At 38.8% G+C, this 27,586-nt stretch overlaps 1 protein-coding gene across 1 annotated transcript in view; it reads right to left on the bottom strand.

Moving 5' to 3' along the window:
- The window catches only part of FANCC (FA complementation group C), a gene marked incomplete at its 3' end in the record, with an annotated part of 63,808 nt that overhangs the window by 22,803 nt on the left and 13,419 nt on the right, over window positions 1-27,586 (bottom strand). Inside the window, exons 4-7 of the mRNA XM_080363079.1 lie at window positions 4,321-4,440; window positions 3,561-3,625; window positions 789-953; window positions 251-407 (exon numbers count right to left, since the gene is read on the bottom strand). Of these exons, the coding sequence (XP_080219205.1) occupies window positions 251-407; window positions 789-953; window positions 3,561-3,625; window positions 4,321-4,440 (507 nt within the window). The remainder of the gene's footprint in view (window positions 1-250; window positions 408-788; window positions 954-3,560; window positions 3,626-4,320; window positions 4,441-27,586) is intronic.

Genomic DNA, 27,586 nt, shown 5'->3' on the forward strand with positions numbered 1-27,586 from the left:
AGGAGTATATTATGGGAAACAGTGTCAAAGGCCTTGCTGAAGTCCAGATAGACCACATCCACGGCTTTCCCCTCATCCACCAGGTGAGTCACCTGATCATAAAAGGAGATCAGGTTGGTCAGACAGGACCTGCCCCTCCTAAACCATGCCACATGTCAGCCCTTTCCCTCAAATATGCTGATGTATTTGAAAACTCTGTCACTTCTCAGCATGGAAGAGCAGCATCAACTGTACTAGCTGTTGCACATACCAGTAACAAGTCTTTCATGACACAAGCCACTTCTTCCAGTGAATTCATCTGAACACAAACCAGTTGGTCTAGAAGATATAAGGTGGCTTTTTCAAGGCTTGGTAAGTGACGAAGCCAGAGGCTGAAGACTGCAGATTCAGAGAGGGAGATCTTCTTCCTGGTTTGGATAGAAAAACACCATTTTCCCTGTGAAACTGGGACAAAAATGTACCAACAAAAACAAAAACAAGGTAGAGGTAGGTAAGTCTTCACCCCACCAACGCTGACTGGAGTCTATCCAATAAAAGATGGATGGTTAAGAAGGTAATTATCTCTTCATGTAAAGCTGTCAGCTATAACCCAGCTGAAGTATAGCGTTGTATCACTAGGAAATAAAGCCTACAACCGTAGCTCTCTTATTCAAATGCAAGGGAAATATTTCACTAGAATGCAGATGTACAGTGCATTCAGCATACAAACCCAGAGAAAAAAAACATTTCATTGAATTAATAGTCTTTACGAAAAAAACCATAAAAATCATACAGACCATGCTACTTACTTTAAAAAGGCATCATTCACAGCCTCCAGAAATTCTGAACTGAGAATTTCTTTTGATGCACCTCCATGGTAAAGAAGGAGAGATTCCACCAATGGAGTTAGATCAGGCAAAGTAATGAGAGGGAGACAGAAAAGGGACACAGCATTCAGACGACTGGCTGAAACTCTGAGGGAAAAATAAATAGAGTTCATATTTCAGAAAAAATCAAAACTTTAATTTCTAAGCTGATAAGTTAAAAGAAGATTAAATTAATTACAGAAGGTTAAATGTAAGAGATGCATACCTAACTGCAGAAAAAATATTTACTGGAATGACTGTTGACATGTCATTACATATTGCCTTAAGGAGAAGTCAGATGAAAATTTTGATATATTAGTGCTCAAGGCAAATCACGGTATCAACCCAATTCTGAAGTGCAGCCAGTTGTGTCTACTCAGCAATCACACCCTTCCTATCAGGGAATGCTTTGTCTTTCCAAGGATCAGCAAAGCATAGGTAAGGAAGACTACAGATTGACAGCTCCCATGTAAGTTTGCTAGACCCTCCCAAGAGACCACACAGCTGCTTTTAAGGCATCCTGTTATTGACAGGTGACTATGATCTGCATTTCAACGTCACGGCAAAGCTAAAAATTACACAGTGAAAAGGCTTGATATAAAAAATAGTGACAACAGTACCATTAGGCAAATGTATTCCCTTTCTTATGATCACAGATTTTGGCTTAATTACTCAGATTTAGGTAATGTGGATTAAGAAGGTGATTATTCTCACTGACTACACCTAGACATGTAGAAACATCCCACACAATGTCGCAAGGTGATTATTAGCATCTCCTGATGATCTGGATATGAGATCTGCACAGAGAGCATCACAATTTCCTTCCCACTTACTTTCTCAGACTTTCATCCTTAGAAAATCAGGCCAAGAAAGCACTTAAATGGTGGAAGAACGTGTTTGGGTACATTTAAAATAGTTAAGTATGAAACACACAGTATTGGCACAGTACTGTTTGGTACCAGATCAAGGAAACAACAGAAGGAAAACAAGATGTTCTTTAAATAGGCATCAGCAAATTTTAGCACTCATAACAAGTGCAAAGTAACTACTATTCTGTCATATTAAACTATCACTCACACAAACAGGGAAAAAAAAAATCCTTTGTTTTTTCTTTTTATAGTAACTTGCAGTTAACTTTGGTTATAAGGACACATGTGGCAGCCAGTTATGATTATGAAGTTCATAAAGTTCAACAAGGCCAAATGCAAGGTCCTGCACCTGTGTTGGGGCAACCCCCAGTATCCATACAGGTTAAGCGATGAAGGGATTGAGAGCTGCCCTGCTGAGAAGGCCTTGGGGGCACTGGTGGATGACAGATTGGATGTGAGCTGGCAATGTGCACTTGCAGCCCAGAAGGCCAGCTATATCTTGGGCTGCATCAAAAGGAGCGTGGCCAGCAGGTTGAGGGAAGTGATTATACCACAGTGTGCCCAGGTGGCCAAAAGGCCAACAGGATCCTGGCTTGTATCAGGAATAGTGTAGCCAGCAGGACTAGGGAAATGATCGTGCCCCTGTACTCAGTACTGGTGAGGCCACACCTCGAATCCTGTGCAGTTTTGGGCCCCTCACTACAAGAAAGACATTGAGGTGCTGGAGAGAGTTCAGAGAAGGGAAATGGAGCTGGTGAGAGGCCTGGAGCAGCTGAGGGAACTGGTGCTGTTTAGCCTGGAGAAGAGGAGCCTGAGGGGAGACATTATTGCTGTCTACAACTAACTGAAAGGAGGTTGTAGTGAGGAGGGTGTTGGTCTCTTCTCCCAAGTAGCAAATGACAAAACAAGAGGAAATGGCCTCAAGTTGTGCCAGGAGAGGTTTAAGTTGGATATGAGGAAAAAATTCTTCATGGAAAGCATTGTCAGGCATTGGAACAGGCTGCCCAGGGAAGTGGTGAAGTCACCATCCCTGGAGGTGTTTAAAAGGAGTTTAGATGAGGTTCGGAGGGACATGGTTTAGTCCCTGAGGCAGGTTAACAGTTGGACTCTAGGACCGTGAGGAGTCTCTTCTAACCAAAATTTTCTATGATTCTGCTCTGCTTTGTTGAGACCCTGCCTGGAGTACCGCATCCAGCTCTGGAGCCCTCAGTACAGGAAAATTTGGACCTTTTGGAGAGGGTCCAGAGGAGGGCCACCAAGATTATCAGCAAATTGGCACAGCTCTCTTTTGAGGATAGGCTGTTTGTTCAGCCTGGAGAAGAGAAGGCTCCAGGGAAACCTTATTACAGCCTTTCAATACACAGAGGGGATACTAAGAAAAACTGAGAGAAACTTTTTAGTGACAGGACAAGGAGCAACAGTTTTAAACCAAAAGAGGGTAGATTTAGATTAGATATAATTAAGAAATTCTTCACCCATGTGGGTAGTGAGGCACTGGAACAGGCTGCCCAGAGAAGCTGTGAATGCACCATCCCTGGAAATGTTCAAGACCAAGTTGGATGGAGCTTTGTGCAACCTGGTCTAGTGGAAAGCCCATGGCAGGAGGGTTGGAACTAGATGATCATTAAGGTCCCCATCCAACCCAAATCATTCTATGACTCTCAAGTTAAGTACAAACTCCTACATGAAGCACAACTCAACAAGCTTGTCTGCATCTGAAATCATCTACACATACATCCAAAACTATCCAGCTGAGGCCAAAGTTGTCCAAGACTGTAAAAAGGTCATCAATGAACTGTAATGATCAAAACTAGAATATACAAAACGATGTTTAGATAACACATACCTCCCCTTAATGTTAAGTTCACTGCACTGATTTCCTCTGAGTTCTGTTACTAAAGAAAAGACCATCTGTCAAATAAAATAAAACAAATTACACATACGGCAAACAAGCAGACATTAGTTGCACAGTTCTCTATGCGACTGACACACTGTGGAGGTTAATAACTTTCTCTGTTCACTCAGCTTGATTTTTTAATTTTCTTAAGAAAAGACTAAGAAGCTATTTATTTTAGCTCTACTTCCTTATGAGTTAAGACAAAACTTTCAGAAGAGCACTACAAATAATTTTTATATGCTTTATCTAATTTAAGTCAACATATTATGAAATATTAGTCCCATTATTTTTATACATTAACTGAAAAAGACACTTTTCCTAAGATTTAGGGCTCATCTACCATTCTAAATGCAATACTTACAGTCAGAGACAACATTCCAAAAGCTATATTCTAATACACAAAATAATCTATATAAACTTCATAGTAAAAAAAAAATATGACAGGGCAGACATTTTTTGTTATACCACAGCAGCAACAGGAATTTTATTTTTACAAACATCTACTACAGTATAATCTAATAAAATTTTAGCTCTTTTGTCCAGAAATCTCCCACTTCATTTTCTCCCTTAAAAGGCTGTAAAAGTAACTGAGGTAAGAAAAGATAAACAAAGTTCAGTTCATGTTCCTTATAACAATGACAACTCCATGTATGTGCTTATAAATTGGTGATTTATTATTAACAAAATTTCAATCACACAAAATACTTACGTTTTTAACTAAGTGACAATAATAATCTGCAGACGTGTAGCCAAGACTTGATATGAATGCACTGGTTTCAGCTTCGCTACTTTCCCACTTAGAAGAAGAAAGCAGATGGCATAGCAAACTCTGTGAGAAATCAACAGAGGAGCAATAACAAAAAGCATTAGGCTACAACATGCTGTGTAAAAAGAACAGGCTGCTATTAAACTGCATCTGGGGTAAGAACTTTTGATCAGTTGTGGCTTTTTACACCATGTCATCGACACAGAAGAGCATACAGCTGCCATCACCCATTACAAAAATCCTGCAGCTTATACAATTAAAGGTGGGTTCACACACTACACGATTTCAATAGTTGTGCGGTGACAATGGAGCCCATCTGTGTCAACACCGGAGAGACCTTGGGAAGGTTTCAGTTCTCTGGGAGCCATTTCAGCCTGATATCGCCTGGGTAGCAGCAGTCACATCGCTACACAGCATAAAACTCAGCTGTAGTTTCAATCAGTACCATGATCAAGAAGACAAAGCATGAAGTTAACATTTAATTTTCCATATCGCCCCCTCAAGAGGCCCCAGTATTTTTGACAACATTCAAGGTCTGGCCTCATAATTTAATTTGCTTAATTTCCTCATTATCTTGAAAATACAATGATAAAATTTTATTCTGACATTTCACTTGCTACCTATTTCATTACAGAATGCTTTAAGTCACATTTAATAAAACCTATTTAATACATCATATAAAAATTAAAAAATCCTTTGATGACATATTCACACTAAAGTCGGACTAACACGTTTGGCAAGGTGGTTCTGCAGGCGGGCACAGGACTCTGCTTTCATGCTGTACTGCAGCTCTGCTCTCTTACAGACAGATCTCACACCTCAGCACCCTCCCAACTGAACTCATTTATGAAAACTGTTGTGCAGAATGTTGAGCAGGTTTTTGCAGGTTGTAACTAAGCAAAGGTAGTTTTATGTTGCATATCAAATCATGTTCATAATTTGTTACAGTTTTCTCTTTTTTTTCCTGTCCTCTGGTGCTACATGCTGATACGACAGCAACTACATTCCCCTTCAAGAGGTTCATTTCAGGGCTTTATATGTCATCGACACTTGAAGTATAAACTAAATGACCCTTTGTGTGGCAGTAAGTATAAAACCTTTTGTAACAGAGGGTCAGGATTAGGAAGCGCTGAAAAAGACCTTCATTTTAAAAATACATAGTTACAGGAAAAGTTCAGATGAAAGCTCAGATACTTCCATGGCCTTGGGAGTTTCACTCTACGTATTCTTTTTAAAAGAGGGATGTGATGAAAGATTCAAGACTGAAAAAATAAACATCGGTTAGCTCATTTTCTGCTTTCAAAAATCAAACCCAAATATTTATGCATGCTTTTGTTGAACATCCCTAAGCAACTGCTTCAGAAGTCCTGGAATTAGATGCATTCCGTGTATTCCACCTTTAATTAATGTGAGAGAGAAGATACAATCAGCAGAATCACACCAGAGGTCAAAGAAAATTCATTACCATCAAAATAAGTAACAAGCATTTTGAACACCTTATGTATTGTAATTTTGTACTACCTGGCAGTCTTATGTTAAATGTCTAAGTATCCTTTTATTTAATTGTAAACGTTTTTTACTAAATAGCCCTGAACCGGCGAAACTGCTTGTTTACTGCCACCTAGTGACCTCCCTAAAACAAAGGCGGAAGGAAAATGCTGCGCCAATACAGTTCCACAGAAGTAATTTAAGTGCAACTTTTGCATTCTTAAGAAAAAAGACATTAAAAAGTGGATTTTCAAAACGTACAAGCCCCTAAACATGGTCAAAAGTGAAAGCTAAGATCGATTAAACTGTACAATCTCCAAACACCCCTTAATCAATTTACTAATATAGAACCATATATATTTTAATTGTACTTTGCAACTACAGCTAAAGTTAAGGTTTGTTTTGAGAACATTATCAGGGTCGAGACAAGCAGTTCCTACAAAGTAAGATGGTTTGCCAAGTAGAATGAGATAAGGGATAAGACTGCAAGTTGAAAACTAAATAAAGGAGGAGTTAGCAAGAACAAACCTGGGATGCCAGTTTTGCCAGAGGTAAGAATGGGACTTGAAAAGTACAGTTTGTTGGATTGCTCAGTTAAAGACTTGCAAAAAGCTTCATCAGTGAGAAAAACAAACATAAAAAGCTCTGAAAAAGATGTGACAGGTTGACATGGCAGCTGATGACAGCTAAATGAGGGAGTACCTTAAAACCCCATATATTCACCTGTAACACTACAAAATATATCTAGTGACCCTCACACTGTAACCAGAATTGCCCCAATGATAAATCTAACCAAAAATTCGTTATGTCAGGAGTAATTTCAAAATTGCTTTCCCCCCACCCTTGTGTATAGTCATAGTTAACCAATCAACAGAGGAAAGGACAGGACAAAATTACTACACATCAGCAGCCTGTGCAAAACTTTCCTGTTTGTTTTTTGTTTGTTTGTTTGCTTTTTTCATTTAGTTGGTTGGTTGGGTTTTTTTTGTTTATTTTTCCTCTTCTGAGCACTTTACTACATTCTCGCTAGGATTTTACAGATCACTTCAGTTATTTTTTTGGAAAACACAAAAGCTCTGAACAGCCAGAAGGGGGCAAGGGAAGGAGGAGTAAGAAGATACTGCAGTCAAGATGAGGTATGAGGTATGTATAAAAGAAAGGTATGTATTAAAAATGGAAAACATTTAGAATTCAGTTCTATGTCTTATATATTTCATTTTACAGATGCTATTGCCAGTGCAAAGCTTAACACATACCTACAAGCCACAAAGGTAAGAAATTTTATAACAATAGATTAAAACATTTATTGTTTAAGATTTAAATGCTTTTTTGGTCCAAAACATGTCCAGAAAGTTCTCCTGCTCTCTAGAAAATGTAGCTCCTTTACTACACATAAATTCTGGTTGTAAGTGATAATTCTTTTGCATATTATTGCAATATATTGCATTAATGCAATATACTGCATTAGCAGCGAGCTGTCTAAAAGAAAAATAAATACTGACAATTCACTCTTACATTAGATGAGAAGACTGTTAGATGGCTAAGGATTTGGCTAGGTGGCTGTTTCCAAAGAGCTGCACTCAATGTCCCAGTGGACAATGTCCAGCTGCTCAGTGTCCCAGGGGAATTCAGTAACAAGTGGTGTCATTCAAGGGTACACACTGGGACCAATGATATTTAATACCTTCATCGATGAGATTGAGCAGGACAGCAAATTTGCACATGACAGCAATCTCAGTGATGCAGCTAGTACACTGGAGGGAAGGGATGCCATTCAGAGAGACTGTGATGGGCTTGAGAGGTGGACCTGTGCAGAGCTCACAAAGTTCAACAAGGTCAAGTGCAAAATCCTGCATATGGGTCAGGGCAATCCCCAATATCAATGCAGACTAGGGGACAAAGGGATTGAGAGCAGCCCTGCAGAGAAGGACTTGAGGGTACTGGTGGATGAAAAACTGGACATGAGCCAGCAACATGCACTTGCAGCCCAGAAAGCCAGAAGCACTGGGACAGGCTGCCCAGAGAAGTTGTGGATGAACCATCCTTGAAAGTGTTCAAGATCAAGTTGTATGAGGCTTTGAGCAACTTGGTCTGGTGAAAGATGTCCCTGCCCATGGCAGGAGGGACAGGTCAGATGACAGTTGAAGGTCCCTTCCCACTCATACCATCCTATAATTCTATGATTTGTGTAAGATGAACTGTTTCTTGAAAACAAGACGCTTTCAGCTCTTGTACTGCATAATCCTCTTGTAACATTACACTTCTGTGTAAGAACACAAATGGTGTGGAAGGGGTAGTATAATGGCCAGAAATAAAGCTTATACCTAATAACCTCCAACAAAAGAGAAGTATTCAATTCACATGAGTTTTCCGGTCACTTACCAGGAAGCTGAATAAGGCAAATTCAGTAGTTGTGAGAAACCAAATTTTCCAGTTACAACATGGAAAGATAAAACAAGCAAACCATTCCAAGAGATAATCTCTAAAGAGAAAACTGACTGAGGACAAAAAGATCATCAGGTAGTTATTTTCCTATGATATTTGTCCATCCTTTTTCATACTTGATTATCAAAATACAGTGTAAGTCATGAATGGCTAGTTTTTAACTAAATGGTAGTGAAAACTGTTGTTTTTACCTCAAGCCTCAAAGTTCACAATGTTTAAATTCCAGTAATTTTCAGATCTAAAGGGATTGTATCAGTAGTTATTTTGGATTTTACTGCAGAATTTCGTTAGAATCAGCTTAAGATCAAGTATAAAATGTTTTCTTATATGTTAGTTTCTCCTTTCCCTTTTGAAGTCAACTCTTTCAGAAAAATACTACAGAGAAATCTAGGAGTTTCCAGGAGATTTCCTCACAGACGTTCTTACAGGATGCTGTACAAATACTCAAAACTAATAATAGATTCCATTATTGCGTTATAGAGCTCCCCCAAAGCATTTTGGAAAAGAAAAACCATAACATTTTACGTAGCAACAGTGTAGATATCGAGGGTCAGAGAGATCAGTAATTTGAGACTAATGACTTTTAAGGAATCACTTCAAACCCACAGAAGGTATTCAAGAACATGATGAGAAAGTTGTCAGTCTAAGTGCACTCTGTATAGATGATCTCAGTCATGAATCCTAGCTGACTCCAACAAACATGGATTTGAGATCTATATAATAATCATTTTTTTCTGGCAGTAAATCAGTTAATACTCACTGTCTCTAATCCATTAATGCCATATTCTACAAGCCAGAGAAAAGGATGAGTCTGTGGCAGAAGTGCTGTATTCAGGAAAAATAACAAGATGTTATGATTCAGGAAACTGAAAGGCAGTCAGGAATACCGTGATAGCAGAAATTATTTCTTTCTTCATTTCGCTCTCCATTGATTAAGTAGGAATCAAGAAATAAACCACCTTGGTTCCAGTTGCAAGAGAACATATCCATCCTTATGGTCTTGTATTAAAGTTCTAGAACATAACCTCTTTCAGTCTGAAATTAAATGAATGAATTTTCATAAAGCACTCACAATGACCAACTTCCTTGAACAACTTTGCCTGTGGCTTTATTTTATTGATGCAATTTATACTGAGTAATATCCTAGGTAACAGTCTGGATCATTGGGCTGAGGCCAATTGTATGAGGTTCAACAAGGCCAAGTGCTGGGTCCTATGCTTGGGTCACAACAACCCCAGGCAGCGCTACAGGCTTGAGGAAGCATGGCTGGAAAGCTGCTTGGGGGAAAAGGATCTGGGGGTGTTGATTGACAGCAGCGTGCCCAGGTGGCCGAGAAGGCCAGCAGCATCCTGGCTTGTATCAGGGAAGCGATCGTCCCCCTGTACTCAGCACTGGTGAGGCCCCACCTTGAATCCTGTGTTCAGTTTTGGGCCCTTCACTACAGGAAAGACATTGAGGTGCTGGAGAGAGTTCAGAGAAGGGCAATGAAGCTGGTGAAGGGCCTGGAGCACAAGTCTAATGAGGAGCGGCTGAGAGATCTGGGGCTGTTTAGGCTGGAGAAAAGGAGGCTGCGGGGAGACCTTATCACTGTCTACAACTACCTGAAATGAGGTTGTAACATGGAGGGTGTTGGTCTCTTCTCCCAAGTAGCAAGTGATAGGACAAGAAGAAATGGCCTCAAGCTGTGCCAAGGGAGGTTTAGGTTGCATATGAAGAAAAATTTGTTCATGGAAAGGGTTGTCAAGCATTGGAACAGGCTGCCCAGGGAAGTGGTTGAGTCACCATCCCTGAAGGTGTTTAAAACACATATAGATGAGATTTTTAGGGACATGTTTTAGAGGTGGACTTGGCAGTGTTAGGTTAACAGTTAGACTCAATGATCGTAAAGGTCTTTTCCTACCAAAAGTTTCTATAATTCTGTCTATTGCTGCTGTAACATTTCTAATATATTTAACAGGTAGATAATCCTAGGAGCATTTGCATGAAGACATAAAATAATTTACTTTATCAGTGTAAACACAGTGTTCCATTTTTACCAGGTTTTGCGGTGGAAGATGTTTTATTTAATATTTACTTCTTTGATTTCCAGATTGGTTTTAAGGCAGTCCCTTATTAATTCACTCAAGGAAAGTGTAGGGAAGGAGGACAGACTTGTAACTGAAGACTTCTGAGAATGCAAACCGTGAGAACAAGTCCGCCAGTATCTAAAGAAGACTAAGCAAATGAAAAACATTTCCTACGTATCACTTTTCAGTTAAGCTACGCCAACTCTTTTGATATTCCTCTGTAGGTATTGAAGGCCGATTTCCATGTGCTAAGGGATTTGGTGAGTTACTCCATGAAGTTTATTTCTTAGAGACAGCCATCACTTGGAGCACAGGTGTCTACGAAAGCCTGGAGATCATTTTCCCGGAGCAGAATCTGCCTCTCCACTGAGATAAGCAGCACAGCACCAGGCAGATACCAACTCAGATAGTGTCCTTAACTCCAGTAAGGGGGATGAGATGCTTTAGTCTACTGATATTGCCTTTACTAAACAGGGATCAAAAAGCTCTGAAGACTTTTCCCCCTTTTTGTAATAGGAAATATCTTCCTGCTTATGTCTATAGGGAAAAATATAGAAGCTTGAATCAAAGGCACCGTTACCTTTGAAATTTTACGTCAACACAGAAATAGCACTTGGTTTTTGTGTAGCAACTGTGCTGGAACTTATGACATGGTTTCAAAGACATTCCAATGGAATCAAATAAACCAATTTGTTTCTGAAAATTTCTCAACACATTTCTCCAGTTTCACTGGGCTGAGCCATTCAAAACATACTGATTAGGATTTCCCAGTGACACTACAGGGATCTTTTTGTCAACTTGGATGAGTCGATCAAAGTGACAGGTAGAGCAGGATGGAACAGAAGGACCTATCATTTATTCTAAAGGACACTTCTCTTTAGTCTATTCTCCTTGAAACACAGAGTGTCATTATTTTTTCAGAAGAGATTATTAATGACATTTTGCTGAAAATGATGATCTATGTGAACACATTGGAATTTGTACAACACAGATACCCAAGGGTAAAGTTCTGAAATCTGTTCATATAACAGGTTTACTTCTGACCTTTCCATATGCTTCAAAGGGAGCCAGATTTCCTCAGTTCTGCTAAGAAAAAACAGGTCTAAAGGAAAAACTAAATCTTATTCAGAGAAAGCATTACAAGTGCTATTTCCTCTTCACATTTTATCAGATTTTGGAATGACTATTTCTTGTATAGCAACGATTTCAAGAGTCTGTATATCAGTTTTGTTCTTAGGTATTCCCCATATAGTCAGATGCCTAATTGCTTTCAACATAGGTCTAAAGCTGAGAAATCAAATTATATTTTCAACCTGGCTTTAAAGATACTTCAAAACCATGTAATCAATTACAACTTTAAGGATAAGTTAGATAACACAGTTTCCAATCATTACTAAAAAAAAAAAAAAAAAAAAAAAAAAAAAAAGCTATAGAATAAGTACTATTTCTCTCTTTAAATAGGTAGGATTCTAATATCCCAAAGTACTTTCTAAATTATTTAAATAGAGTCCTCAGGAAGCAAGGTATGCACACTGCTCCAATTTAAATGTAAACTAATTTGTTTGCTAGCTTTCAGCAGCTCAGTGCAAACCAAATTCCCCCAGATATTTTCTAGCAATGTTTTCTTAAAAATGTTCCCTGAAGCCTTAAAAGTTTTATTGTGTCCCACACCTTCTAGATTAAATTATGAACAATAAAACCCAAATAGGTCTGGTATTTTTAGAACCTTTTTTACTACAAAATAAAGGAGTGAGTTCTGGAGAATCGTAGTGGCTCGGTCTGTCAATGACAAGGCAGCATGCCCATTCAGAGACTGTCCCAACAGCAACTGTTTATGAAACCAATCCTTTGAGCAGGATGCTGACATTACACAATTCATATTATTTCCACACACTTATCTGATCATAACAAAGTCTGTGATTTTTAATTTTGCTTACAAGACCTCTTGCTCACTTGCTCCTTAGTTTCATTCAAAGTCTTCCGTAAACCAAAAGCAAAATGTAAAAGACAATAAGGTAGTAAGTCATCATTTAGATTTAAACATAATGTAACTTTCAAAGTGCTGTTTTACTCTAAACAATTCTGTTTTCTCAACATTTTATAAAAATCTCAGTGTATAAACATATATGGCATGTGTTTGTCAACAATTTAATTATTATCAGTATATGAGAGTATTTTATAACCTAGTAAAAAAAACCAACACACTACTTAACAATAACCTAATCAAAATTTTCAATTTCTGCTTTAAAATTGAAATTGTTTAGAACATTTCAAATAGACAAAATGTTATATTACGCACACACATATATTTCAATAATTAGCTAGTCTATGCACCCTCCCACTCTACGAAACTAAGTCTATTCCAGTAACCACTCAGATTTTAGACAAAAAAAGTCACTTGAGTTTTAACTGAACTTTAAGAAAGCTTAGAATATTCAGTAATTTACTGGATCTGGATCAAAGTGTCTAAGTACATGGTAGAGAGGGGTTTTCTTCCCACATTTCTTTCTGACATTTAATGTCAGGAAGGTTTTTTTTGTTCCAGCACCGTTTATGGATACACATTCTTTGCATTTATGAGATGGTTTTCATTAGCTGAATTCTATACCAGCACACTAAATAAAACTGTTGGCCACAAGTACATGTTCAGGATTTATTGGAGCTTCTCATTTTTCACCTTATTCACTTGGAATGACAATCTGACATCTGCCCACATCTAAATCTCCATTGATAACCATGAAACACTAGTTGACAGTAAACAAATTATTCTGCTAAACAGTCATAAAGAGACAAGGGTCTTGCCATTTAAGCATGTGATCAAGTTACAGAAAATCTACAGATAAATGACTAGACTGAGTTAATATTACTTCATAGTTAAAAAAAAAATAGCCAGGAATAATATTATTCCTTCACAAAATTAATGCTGCCAGATGCATAGACTTCATCGCTTTTCATATATTGCCAGACAGGAAAACATAGATTCTATTAAGTTCTCCACATCGTACCTGATGCAATGGAGCCCTTCATCCTGTCCTGTTCTCAAAGCATGAAAGCAGGTTCACCTTCAGCTAGTGTTTGCAGTAAACCTGCTCAAGCGCTCTTATGTAAGGCCAACTGCCTTAACTTTGCTTCCACAACTGTAATTCCAATATGCTTTTCAATAAAAGTAATAACAGCAGAAATATACAAAAGAACCATGAAAACCTACTAGAAAAACTTAACTGAAAAAAAAACCCCTCAAAAACTCATTCAGATGCTTTTTATTAGAAATTAATGTATGCTATGGATTGTGTTTATCTTGCAGATACATGTGGCTCATGAAAAAGACTAGGCTTATATTCTATGTTTCTTAAAACGGAAGAAAAATGTTACATACTTCCATATAAATCAAAATAAGCCTGATTCTGGGAGGGGTGGGGGGAGCCATGCTGCTGTTCCCTCAACAATTCAAGCTCAGTTAACTTCTGTGAAACTAGTATAGGACAAACATGTTGCATTACTACTGTGGCTAAGACCACACAACTTCTTAATGGATGAGTTCCAAAGCCTAAGCTCCATCTGCAAATCACTAACAAAACCCTTGGAAATCATAAGAAAGAAGCTAAAGAATTGTGGGGCTGGCAAGCTTTGAGTCTACTCTTGGCCTCAGACAGGAAAAGTAGTTTCAAATCTCCTTCTCTTTTCTTTCTCCTCTGTCTTCAAGAAACACCCACCTAGAAAGTGCTATTACGCTTTGTGTTAGAAAAGTGGAGACTTTTGCTGCTGAAATTAAACACACATTTACACTAACTTACAAAAGGAAATTCAGTAGCTTTACCAGAGTCAACTGAAAATCTTCTTTTTTTTTTTTTTTAAAGCCCTCTGGTTTACATAGCCAGAGATTTAGAATTCATTTCCCTCTTCCCTCCACAACTTTCAAAAGTCAAAATGCAAGATTCCCACAGAAGAATTTCTTAAATCCACAAAGCAATTATGTGGAAAAGAAGGATGAATAAACTTAAGTTTAGAAAGATCAGATTTATTATAAAATTATTTTACTTTCACTTTAAATTTGTGAGTTCATTTATTTATAGGAAAAAAGATAATCCCAAACTTACACTTTTTTCAACAAATGTATGTGCCCAGTGTCAGATTTCTACACATGCAATAGGTACATGTTGCAAATACCCAAAGATCACCTAACCTAGGATGATATTCAAAAGAAATTACTTTCAATCACTTGGTTTTAGACTTCATATGTATCAAGCTGTTAACAGTTTAAGGGAGAAAAATGTTCACTGACCCTTTTAGCAAAAAAACCTTGAAACACAACTATAATGGTGATGCAACAACTGCTGGTCACTAATTACATTGGGTTGGGCAAAAATATCTAATGATAGTAGAATTTCTTCAACTAGAGACCTCTTTCTGTTTATTAGTAACAAATCATTACTCTTTACTAGAGCCACATGGCAGTACGAAAGTGCTCTGAGAAATGCCAGCTGGCCAGCAAATTGTGACACTCACTGTTAAGCAGCCTTGCAAGAAAGCAGAATCCTTAGTTTCTCATTTGTTCTTTGAGATACTTAGCTTTTGTTTATTTTGGCCCAGAAAGCAAGAAATTATTTATGTTCATGTTAGCTTGGCATTGTTAAAGAATTATCTATTTGGAAAAGATGAAGAGAGGTCTATTTCCCCACAGCCTGTTCTTACTATCATATTATTTTTAACCAGAAAAATATGGTAATATTTGCAAACACTGCAAATTCACTTACATCCTACCAATGCAATTTCTCTTACATCCTACCAATGCAATTATCTATAGGTGACTAGAGAAGGTCCAAATCATCTTAGAAATTTGATTTACAAAGGGTTAGTGAGAAGGCTAACAATTTAGAAGTATGATCTTCAATAGGTTAGAAATGACCAAGAACTCCCTCAGGTTGACTTTTCAAAAACTGACAGAACAACAACAATAAAATACTGTAAGTGAACTCAGTAAAACTTTAGGATAATAAGCATCAAAAATGGATTATGTGCTGTGTATGAAAACTCATCTTTTTTTAAATGTTCTCTCAGTACATTAAAGCATCCCCAGTCTCTTCTTCTATGAACATCTCTTAACATCTTCAACCACCCTCCCATCCTTTAGGAATAAAATTGTTTTACAATACATTATATTAGAATTCTTAAAAACATACTATTGCTGTATCAGCTACTCATTCGTCTTTGACTCATCCATTAATTCCAATTTTCACAGCAATCTTCCCCCTACCCCAGAAGCAACCCACTCTAACCACAGCTAAGAATCTTGCTTTTAACCTACCAGAGGCAGAGCTGTTTATTAGCAAGCTTATTAGCAAGGCAGATACATCAAATCATAAGCAAGTATTGCTGGGAGAAGTCTATGTCCCTAGATGTGTACCCAGCATAGTCACACAGACTCCAACAGCTGGTAGAGCTGAACAAAAATGTTAAACAATGGTTCTGAAATCTCTCCATCTGTGGGCCACATATTTTGTGTATGCACAGGACACACACGCCAGGGCAGGAATTCAGAGGGCCAGCAGCTATGAGGAGCCTGCTTCCCTTTCCAGGTTGGTACCTGAGACACAACCGAATTGCACAAAGGACTGAGAAGAGTGCCTTTATCTCTTATTACTCCCTCTGGACACATGGCAAAACAAGTAGATTTGTTTTTCAAAACTGATTTTTAATTTAAAAGTTGAAAGGTTCCGTATCACATTAGGAGTTCACTAAGTCATTGGGACCTAACTAATGATGTTGGATCTTGAAAGTGTGCATGTATCTCATTCAATAATCTTTTGTCTTCTGTTTTGATTCAAAGGAAAATTCACTTTCAACTATCAGTTGCCCGGTGAAAGTTAAGATGTTTCTCTCAAGCTCATTTACATACTTAGTTCCACATATGCTTAAATACAATGTAAAAACTCATGTATCAAAATGTATCCTTTCATGACCATATGATAGATATATAATATATATAGAGAGATATATGTGAGATATATATATATACATACATATATATAGATATATGATAGATATGTGATAGAACTACAGTATGTGTCCTCAACTGCATCTCATTTACATAGTCCAAAAAAGCCTGTAAATGCTGTGTAAGTATTTGCATGACAACAAGTTTAGCCACTTAAATCTATTTCATTAAACTCAATACGCCAGATGAGTATATGGCAAACATTACAGAGGTGAGATCAGCAAAAAAAGTTCCTCTTCATTTTGCTTGTAGGAAAAGTACTGTGCTAATGGCTAGAGGGACAGTAAAACATTTTAGAGAAACAGTAAAACAACACTGAGCATCAAAGCATAAAAAACTGGAAGAATGAAAACAACAAAAAGCAAGACTTTTAAAAAAATGATTAAACGTTATACAGCACTTAATGTAAGTGCAGAGGTTACTTCTTATTGCCAAAAAACAACAAAACATTCAGGTTTTAAAGTAACATCTATTTTAACAAAAACAAAACACCAAAACCAAACAAACAAATCCACAACTTTTTGAAGAGTCTATATACGTTACATTATATACTATTTACTTCAAGCGGAACTGATTTGGTAGGAAGTGTGACCTGTGTGGTTACAGCTGACAGAAGCAAGCAGCCAAACAGAGGAGTGAAGCTATACTTTCTCAAAATTAAAAAAACCCTGGAAGTCTGTGGAATGCTGTTTACTCCAGCTCTGTTTTACAACCACTGCTGCAGGGAAAAGAGATTCACTGAAATGTTTGCAGCTTGTGGCCACCCACACGATGGGAAGCATGGTGATTAAAGAGAGTGCTACATTCTCGTATCTGCCAGCAAAGTCTGCTCCATGCTCTAAGTATTATACTTGCACACGTCTTATAATGTATTGCATCTGTTGTAGCAACTGCCCTTGTTCTGTCCAACAAGAAAACCACTGAACAGGAACGGTAAGTTACTTGTAATGTGCACAAATGGCTCGAAAACTGGATAGTTTAAATACTTCAAAGTTTACGAAAACATTTTGCCTTATTGAGCACTGCCAGTGCCATAGTGAAACCAGATCTACCACTGAAACATTTACTTTAGCCTCCTTACCAAAAGATACAGTCTGACACACAACCCTTTCACCCCACATCTTTATAGTGAGCCAAGTCACTGGTTTAGACCTTTAAAGCACAAAAACTAGGTGAATTGTGTACGAGACATGCATCTAGAGAGCACTAAAACATTACAGTTCCATCTGTCACTTTAAGTGATTGCACACATTGAACATTTCTGATGACCCAGTGACTTAAGTGCATTATAACCTCCCTTTCCCTTTAAGAATGTAGTAGTGACTTTGAAAACAATAAGCTCTGAACACCAAAATAAGTAGCAGTCCTCTTAGCAGAAAATTTTATTTCAGATTCCGATCTCTGCAATATGTATTAAAAAAGTTCAAAACTTGTACTCCATGAATTCTCCTGATGTTGTCTTGTGCTCTATCACTCAGAATTAAGCAGTACAACACTGTTGTTGGAAGCACAACACATCGCTGCTATTGCACCCTTCCATACCAAATTTATGAGGCAGTCCCTACCATTTCAACAATTTTGCCAGGAGTTCACTGCACAGATGTTCCTGTGAAAAGCACAGATTGACTACTGGTTATGAAGTGTTACACTCACCAGTGTGCCACTGTCAGGCAAAGGAGGGAAGAAGGAGGTACCAAATGCAAGGTTGAATGGAAAAAAATCAAGGAGTGAGTAAAAACCCATTCATCTCCACCCACTCCAGACCACTTCCACAGGAAATGTATTTAGAGTCTCTTTGATTTTAAACTTTGATTAGATGCTAGGGTAAATTCCACATATAGTGACAGAGGAAAACTGCCACAAAGACTCACAAAGGACCATGGAAAAATACAGAAAAAATATTAGGAAAATAAAGTATAAACAAGAAATACGTCAATCACCATCAGATGTCTTTCATCTGATGGAATGCACTTCAGTCTTTCCAGTGATCAAAGTTCCTGATGATTACTTGCACAGGTTAGAGGAGTAATGGTAACTTCTCTTTTCCAAACACACCAAAAGAGCCATAAGATCCCCAAAACCGCAAGAGTGAGTCTCAGAAAGTGATTAAGTAACTTTGAATTACTTTGGCCTCCAGGAGACTTAGCATTTTCCATTTCTCTCTTGGACACATGCATCCTGGAACACAGACCTTTCTCTTCCCACAACTGCTAGGAAAAACTAGATCCCCTGCTCCATGTCTCCCCTTCCCTGTTAAACTGGTATTCCCTTCTAATTATTCTGTATTTTACCTATGGTAAAATGTTATAATGATACTATTACTAAGATAAAAAATAGTTTAAAGAGACTAGTTATTTATCTTAGTCTGAATATTAATAAAAACAGTGTTCTCCCCTTAGAAGGAGGAAACAACAAAGTTTCAAATGTATTTGCAATAAAACTGTGCTAAAACCTATGCTCCATGAAACATTCTTTCTCCTCTAACTTTCTCAATAATAAATAGCAGGTGAAGTACATTCATAGTTTTAACTCAAATATCTCAGTTCAGCTCTTAATCTCCCTCTTTCAAAACTGTCTAGATAAGAAGGAAAAAACATGTTTCTCAGCATGACCTCTAGCAATTCATAAGCCTTTTAATAGACCTATTACCCATATATGTCATTAATACAGTATTCTTATCTCATAGAGACATCATGTATTGTAAATCCAACATTTTTTTTAATATTTTCCTGCATCAGATGGTCTTGGGGCCCATCTGCCCCTGCGGACTGACAAATGATCTAGGCTCTTCCTAGCTTAATACAGCAGACTAAGGAACAGATCTTGAGATTTGCTATAATTTGTGCACTACATATCTTTGTGTTACCTTAAATTCCCATCTCCTAGAGTCTCTCTTATTGATTTATTGTACCCGCCTGTAATGGCTACAAACTACCCCGCTAATCAGATAAAATCAAGTCATCTAGAGTCTCTGTGTAGATCTCTTACTTACCAGCTAGACCATGTAGAGAATGCTTGGATGGAGAATGTCCTCTGGGGTTTCACCTTTGAGGATTTTGGAAAGTGTCTGGACAGCAGACAAACCACTTCACTGTCATGCACCTTCCACACCACAAGACGCTCCTTTCATCTACCAGAATACTTCCAGTACCTGCAAGCTTGTATCAGATCATGACATCCCAGCATCAGTTTATTCTCGATCTCTAATGCACACACTCAAGTTTGTGTTTCAAATATTAAATCAACAAATGTTGTTCTGGCCACCTGGGAGAGACACACTGTGACCCTTGGGCAGAAAAAAATCACACGTAACAACCTGTCCCAGCTCCCCACTAGAAGTTCTTTCTATTGCCATCTGCAGAGCTGTTCTCACAGTGCACAGATTGTCTCGTTAACTCTTGTATACAAGGGGCATCTAACAGACACACGAAAATTAGCTTAACTGCCAAAGCTTTCCTAGGACTTTCATGCAAATTTCAGAAACTGTATTCCTAGGTCTTTTAATTCACATCTGCAGAAACCTCACATTGTATCACTCAAAAATAATTCAAGGCAAAAATAAGGAGGAAAGAAATCCCAGTCGGAAAACAAAGAAAGAAAAAAACAACACTAGCGTGGCAAAGCTCAAAAACAGCCTTCTTATTTGGGGCTTCCTAATATACTACATAGAAGAGTAAATCAAGCGCTGTACATACACTGAATATACCAGGGATATTAAAAATAAGTGAATAGGGAAAAAACTTTAATGAATACAGTATTTTATACGGAGGTTATCTCTGGGTAACAGAGCAATAATCAAAGTACTTTTATTTTTCTAAAAATTAAGTAAATCTATGCCTACACAGTCTTAGTGGATTCTCGCTTGACTTGGCTTGTAATTTCAACTTCTGAAATAACACTTAACAGATGTCTTTGTTTCATGTCATATTCATTTGAGACCAGTCTAAAACACCTCTGACAAAATTAAGAATTCTTAAATTTGTTAGTAAGCTTTATTTTTACTATTACTATTACTTTCCTGGGGAACCCTGTACCCCTGAGACCCCGGATGAAGCCAGGTCAATGGAGGAGTTTGCTTTAGTTGATGAGGACTGGGTTAGGGAGCAATTAAATAGTCTGGACATCCATAAATCCGTGGGTCCAGATGGGATGCATCCGTGGGTGCTGAGGGAGCTGGCTGAAGTCATTGCTGGACCGCTCTTCATCATCTTTGCTAAGTCTTGGGAAATGGGAGAGGTGCCCGAGGATTGGAGGAACGCAAATGTCACTCCAGTCTTCAAAAAAGGCAAGAAGGAGGACCCGGGTAATTATAGACCGGTCAGCCTCACCTCTGTCCCTGGGAAAGTAATGGAACAGCTTATCCTTGGTGCCATCTCAAGGCATATCAAGGATAAGAGGGTTATTAGGGGCAGTCAGCATGGCTTTACCAAGGGGAAGTCATGCTTGACCAACCTCATGGCCTTTTATGAGAATGTAACAAGGTGGATGGATGATGGCAGAGCGGTGGATGTGGTCTACCTTGACTTCAGTAAAGCCTCTGACACAGTCTCCCACAGCATCCTCACAGCTAAGTTGAGGAGGTGTGGTCTGGACAAAAGAGTAGTGAGGTGGGTTGCAAACTGGCTTAAGGAGAGAAGCCAGAGAGTGGTAGTCAATGGTGTGGAGTCTAGTTGGAGGCCAGTATCTAGTGGAGTGCCTCAGGGGTCAGTACTGGGGCCAGTATTATTCAATATATTCATTAACGATTTGAACGAGGGAACTGAGTGTACTATCAGCAAGTTTGCTGATGACACTAAGCTGGGAGGAGTGGCTGACACGCCAGAAGGCTGTGCTGCCATCCAGCAAGTCCTGGACAGGCTGGAGAGTTGGGCGGGGAATAACCTGATGAAATTTAACAAGGGAAAGTGTAGAGTCCTGCATCTGGGCAGGAACAGCCCCAGGTGCCAGTATAGGTTGGGAAATTCCATATTAGAGAGCAGTGTAGGGGAAAGGGACCTGGGGGTCCTGGTGGACAACAGGATGACCATGAGCCAGCACTGTGCCCTTGTGGCCAGGAAGGCCAATGGCATCCTGGGGTGTATTACAAGGGGGTTGGTTAGTAGATTGAGAGAGGTTCTCCTTTCCCTCTACTCCGCCCTGGTGAGGCCCCATCTGGAATACTGTGTCCAGTTCTGGGCCCCTCAGTTCAAGAAGGACAGGGAACTGCTGGAGAGGGTCCAGCGTAGGGCAACAAAGATGATTAAGGGAGTGGAGCACCTCCCTTATGAAGAAAGGCTGAGGGAGCTGGGTCTCTTTAGTTTGGAGAAGAGGAGACTGAGGGGTGACCTTGTTAATGTTTATAAATATATAAAGGGTGAGTGCCATGAGGATGGAGCCAGGCTCTTCTCGGTGGCAAACAATGATAGGACAAGGGGTAATGGGATCAAGCTGGAACACAAGAGGTTTCACTTAAATTTGAGAAAAAAACAACTTCTTCTCAGTGAGGGTGACAGAGCACTGGAACAGGCTGCCTAAGGTGTTGTGGAGTCTCCTTCTCTGGAGACATTCAAAATCCGCCTGGACATGTTCCTGTGCAACCTCACCTAGGTGTTCCTGCTCCAGCAGGGGGATTGGACTAGATGATCTTTTGAGGTCCCTTCCAATCCCAAACATACTGTGACACTGTGATTTTTCTCTATTAATTTATTTTTGCAGTGTCTTAAAGGAACCACCATGATGAAGTCCCATAGAAACAAACTGGGTACAAACTGGAACACAGAAGGTTCCACTTAAATATGAGAAGAAACTTCTTCTCAGTGAGGGTGACAGAGCACTGGAACAGGCTGCCCAGGGGTGTTGTGGAGTCTCCTTCTCTGGAGACATTCAAAACCCATCTGGACACATTTCTGTGTAACCTCACCTAGGTGTTCCTGCTCCGGTGAGGGGATTGGACTAGATGATCTTTTGAGGTCCCTTCCCTAACATTCTGTGATGCTGTGAAACCACCAGAGCACCTTTGCCCTCTCAAACTGACAGTAATAATCAGAACTACATTGTTATGGCTCTCTGAAGTAGTATTTTTAAATTACATTCTTGTGCTTTTAAATTACATTCCCTAGTGATACCTCTGACAATTAGCACACATGGTATGTTTGAAATGAGACAAGTTTAATTACACAGGAACAGAAACACCATAAAAATAGCCTTCTATCTAGTTAGTATCCTGTCTCTGACAACAGTCAGATGCAGAAGCCTTAGGAAAACCTGTACAAGCAGAGCAGGCATCTAGTTGTATCCTCTTCATCCCTCCTTCCTGGGGGTTTGATGCTCAAGGCCAGCTGTCAGTGCTGTGTGAGCAAGAGCTGCAAGCAGCTGGGTCCTTCTGGTTCCACTTGGGAACTGCAATTTAGCACAGATAAACAAGGCTTTTGGTCCTTGTCTGAGCCGTGCTGCAACCATGCCTGTGGCTGGCTGTGCACCTCGCTGCTCTGGAGCCTGACCCATGGCTGCGACTTCCCAGCTTGACCTTGGACCTGGCTTGTCACCGTGAACCTGGTCTGGCGATCACTGGACTGATGGCTGACCCTGATGACTGTCACTGGACCTGCTCTGCTCTTCTTGTGCAACTGCACTGCTCCTGCTAAAGGCAAAGCTGGACCTGCGGGTCCTGGCTCCCTGTGGCACATGGAGCAGCCCACACCTGGTCCTCCCTCACACTACAGTGACAGTGGCCATTTATCTACACTCAACCTCCTCTCTCATGTAATGGTCTCAATACTCAACTTCACAAGGTGCCATTAACAAGTCTTTTCAATTAGCCTCTGTCTTTAATACTCTCAGATCTCGACATGAATTAGAAGACTTGATCTACACCTCAGTTTTGCCTCACTTTGCCTCCAAGTGCTTACTAGATTTCCCAGTAAACAGCTATTCTGTCCAATGTCTGAATTTATCTTTGCAGATGCTACATTTCGAGGTGAAAAGTATTTGATCACTAAGTTTGTCCTCAGACCTTTTTCCTGAATGAGCACAATGGGTTTATTATCATTTCAACTGAAGCTTGCATTCCCCCCAAAAAATAACCCCAACGTTTTACTGCATGAACCAAGACCAGTGAAAGAGTAGGAGTTCTTACTCTTGCTTCTGTTGGGCCCATGATACAAACAGCAGCATTTTCCTTTTTAACTGATACGACTGGAGGGATACCACCTCTGTTTTTTTGCAGAGATGGTCACAGGAACTGAGGATTAGTTTCTTAAATTAGCCACTTCTGTTTCTCACACTCTTTTCATGAACTGCAGAGAATGCTTTTTAAACAGTTTCACACAACAATACACTCAGAAAGATGGTTCAGGCACTTGATTAAGTACATAAACTACATTCTGGAGACTTTATACAGTCCATCCACACACATGATACTCTTTCTCAGTACAATCTGTCTTGCTATACACTTCTCCACAGCTATGTCACCTCTGTGAAAGGGCATTTTTGCTTGTTTCATTTAAGTCAGAAGTTCTGCTTCTTTCAAATATGGCTTGGAACATCTGGTCATATTCTTTTATTGTTGGGTTTGGGTATTATTATTTTCTTCCAGATTCATAGAATGTCTTGTTTTTTTTAAAAACTGGTGAGTCAAACTGACTGCTGTACTGAACCCAAATGACAGTGAAAGACACTAAATCAGTTTTCCCTATGGTGAGGGCTGAATTTGGAAATGTTTGCTCTCTTCTAAGAGCAACTATTACATCCTGATGTTACAGCAAGTTTAACACCTGGCACCCACCAGAAATGTCTCTCCTCGTGTGTCATTATCAGATATTCTCTTTTCAAATATTTAATCTGGTCATCTTTCAAAGGTTTTTGTTTGGGTTGGTTTTGTACATGGCCAACAAATGTACCACTCAGGCATTCTTCAGAACAGCCAGCCTTTAGGAAAGAGCCATGGAATACTTAGGTCTCTTCAGCTTTATTCTGCACTTTGACTATTACTTTGCTGAATTGGAAGACTTTATTGTATTGCCCCAGCTCCTGGCAACAGTTACTAAGTGCCACCAAGTATTTTCAGATCTGCATGCCCCTTCAGCTCTTTTTTTTTCCTTTTTTTTTCTGTCAGATTTGATTCGCTAACTGCCTCTGACAAACAAGCCCTCCATCTCCTATGCTTTAGCTTTGACTCACAAAAGCTTTTTCGTCTGCTTTTGGCAAAACTCAAATTGTCAAACTGCTGCTGAACAAATATAAAGCATCAGAAGTTAGGTCTACGCCTGCTAATGGGTGTCTCATCACTTGTTCCAAATCCTGATCGCACTGTGCTCTCTCATCTCTGAGACAACCCTTATGTTTGTAAGACGTGGTTTTCTTAGTCTCAGTTGCAAACCGTTATACAGAATTTGCTCTTTTCATTTTCTTTATGCATTCTCTAAAATATCTCTTCAATGTTTCATTTTACACAATACATGTGTACAGCTTTTGCATACATATCTGAAATAACAAATCCCCCACTTCCACTGGATGAATTAACTGAAATTTGTTTTAAAATACCAGTTCATTTATCTCAGATAATTACAAAGAGGAAAGCTGCCTTCTGACTTTTCTGCATTTTAACACCTTTGTCCTTTCAGCTATACAGGTGTTGGCATTTAACACGTTCTACCTACAGCTGGAACAGTTTTTTAATTTTTGCTAGTATATGTAACTGAAAAACCACTCTAGAAAGAAGTACCCTTTAGATACCTGTTTCATTCTGCTCCTGAGACCTAGTCTAAGGGCATGCATATGCACTGTGCATCAAGAGAGGTGGACTAGGTGAAAAAACACAACTTTACAGTCACTGCCATTGTTATGTAATTAAACTTCCTTGTACAATATGGTGAACTGAGAATTACCCAGAAGCTAGCATGGTACAAATGCTTCTGCTCCTTTATTGCTTAAATAAACAATGGGAGAACCCTCAGTTTTACTGTTGTGACAATTACATTCATCCAGGTATGTTTGCTGGTTTTTAGTCAACTTCATTATTAAACGGATAGATCAAGTTTAAAACAAAAACCTCATGTATATTTAGCTTCACAAATAAAAAATAAAACCATGTAAGCACAGTTTTAAGTATTGAATCGAGAAGCAGTATCTTTTATGTTTTCCTCTATCTGGGAAACCTCTTTAAAGCAGCTTTTCCTGTTCAGAAAGCTAATATACTTCCTCATTATTCCTTGACTCACAAGTCAAATAGAACATTTGGTTGTCTTGGATGTAACTTTGATGGCTTGCCAACTTAGAAATGCCAGCAAAATCTGCATTTCCCATCCCGTCCACAGGATATGAGCCTATGTGAGATTTAAAACTGGATTAAAATTTTCATGAATGATGAGAACATTAATAATTGCATTGCATAACAATAAAATTTATAATATTACACTGAGTTCCAAGTGCTTCAATGCTCTGAAAAATTATAAGAATAATCCAAAAATCTACAAACACAAACAACATAATGTCATAAAAGGGATCACTAGCCTGTAATTATCCAGAATCTCTTGCGTACACACAAAAACCTCCCAAACAGGCAATCATTAGCAGCAGGATATTTGGTAGACTGTTTTGTTTGTTTCCATTCTAATGAAGTACATTTATTTAATAATTGCCATAGTTTTAACTAAGAATGGAAAACTTGTGTATCACGGAACAGCTTACATGAAAGTATAATGCACAACAGCTAGCTCCCAGTTTTTCTTTCTCATTACCAGCTCCAGTGACTGGCCTGTTTGGGCCTAATCTGTAACAGCATTATTTTATAGCCATTAAGTTGGCTGCAGAAGTCAGGTTCAATTTGGTCCTTCCTTAGAGGAACCACTCATCTTTATTTGTCATCCTCATGACAAATTTGACAAATTAAAGGCAGACTGCCACATAATACTGCCATTCTAACAAAACACATCCAGACAGAACCAGGGAAAGGCCACAACATTATTACCATTAGCTTAATCCTTAACAGCATCTAAATCACCCTACTACTTAAAATGGTGTGTGGGAGTGCATGTTTCCATGTGTATGTGTGTTTGTGTGCTGTACATACAGGCAGCCACATTATACAGAGAGTGCCATCTCCTGGTATTCAGTGGGGTAAGTTTTCACAGCTTAATACACTTGCTAGAGTTGCTGTGCTAACGCACTACAAACGGCTTATTACTCTTAACAAGGTACCAGGAACAAAAGAATGGATGCTTTGTTGTACCCGACACTGTCTGGAGAGTCTCACAATTACGGCAAATAAACTTTCAAAACCAGCAGCAGTGAAAAAGGTGACAGAATGAATTAAAACATATGAGCAGCAAAACAAGAAATATGATGACAGACTTACTAAAAACCTTCCAGAATAGACAGACGACTTGTCCTTAAAACTACAGCACATGATTGTATATAAATGGGTCACCATGAAACTACGTAGTATGTTTTGCCTAGGGAAAAATAGAGGAGGGGAAATACAAAATACCTGTGGTGTTCAGAATACTATTTGTAATTTTATAACAGCGAGGGAAGGAGGTGGCTGGAGGAAAGGAATAGTTGTTTCTTTCTGATTCTTTCTTCTAAATCTATTTGCACAGCGAGTCTATCACTATAATAATTTCAGAAACAAGAATGTTTTCTAAACTGTTCATGTACAGTGATGAATACAACAAATCCTCAGATGCAAAGCCACTAAGTACAAAAAAAAAAAAGAAAAAAAAAATTAGTCATTATCATAACAAGTGTAAACACAGGTAGAATTCTCCCACATCTCTGGAATAATTAAGGGCAAGAAAAGACAAAAATCCGTTCAACTGCATACACTGTACCTATAGGAAAAAAAAGATAATGAAGTTAATTTTTCTATTAATAAATATCCTGAATTGTTGCCAAAAATATCAGGAACCTTAACACAGAACTCTCACTAGTGCAGGCATCATCAGAGAGCTAAAACTCAAATTAATGCGACACAATCTGGGCAGCAGTGAAGCTGGCTTCTAAACTTGACACTACTATTTAAAGAAAATGTTCACTTTCCCTTAGAAGACTATGTATTAGAACACTGTGAAATGTGCATATTAGTATAAAGCTAACATAGGGGTACCTGTATGTAATGTGAAGAATGCCATCTACTGGTATGTAAGAATATATATCACTGTTCATAAGTAAGTAAATAGCTGTCATAGTAAGGACAAAGTTGTCATTACCGTGTACCGCAAACAACTGCGTCCAGTTC

This window comes from Nesoenas mayeri, assembly GCF_963082525.1.
Source record: "Nesoenas mayeri genome assembly, chromosome: Z".
NCBI lineage: Eukaryota > Metazoa > Chordata > Aves > Columbiformes > Columbidae > Nesoenas > Nesoenas mayeri.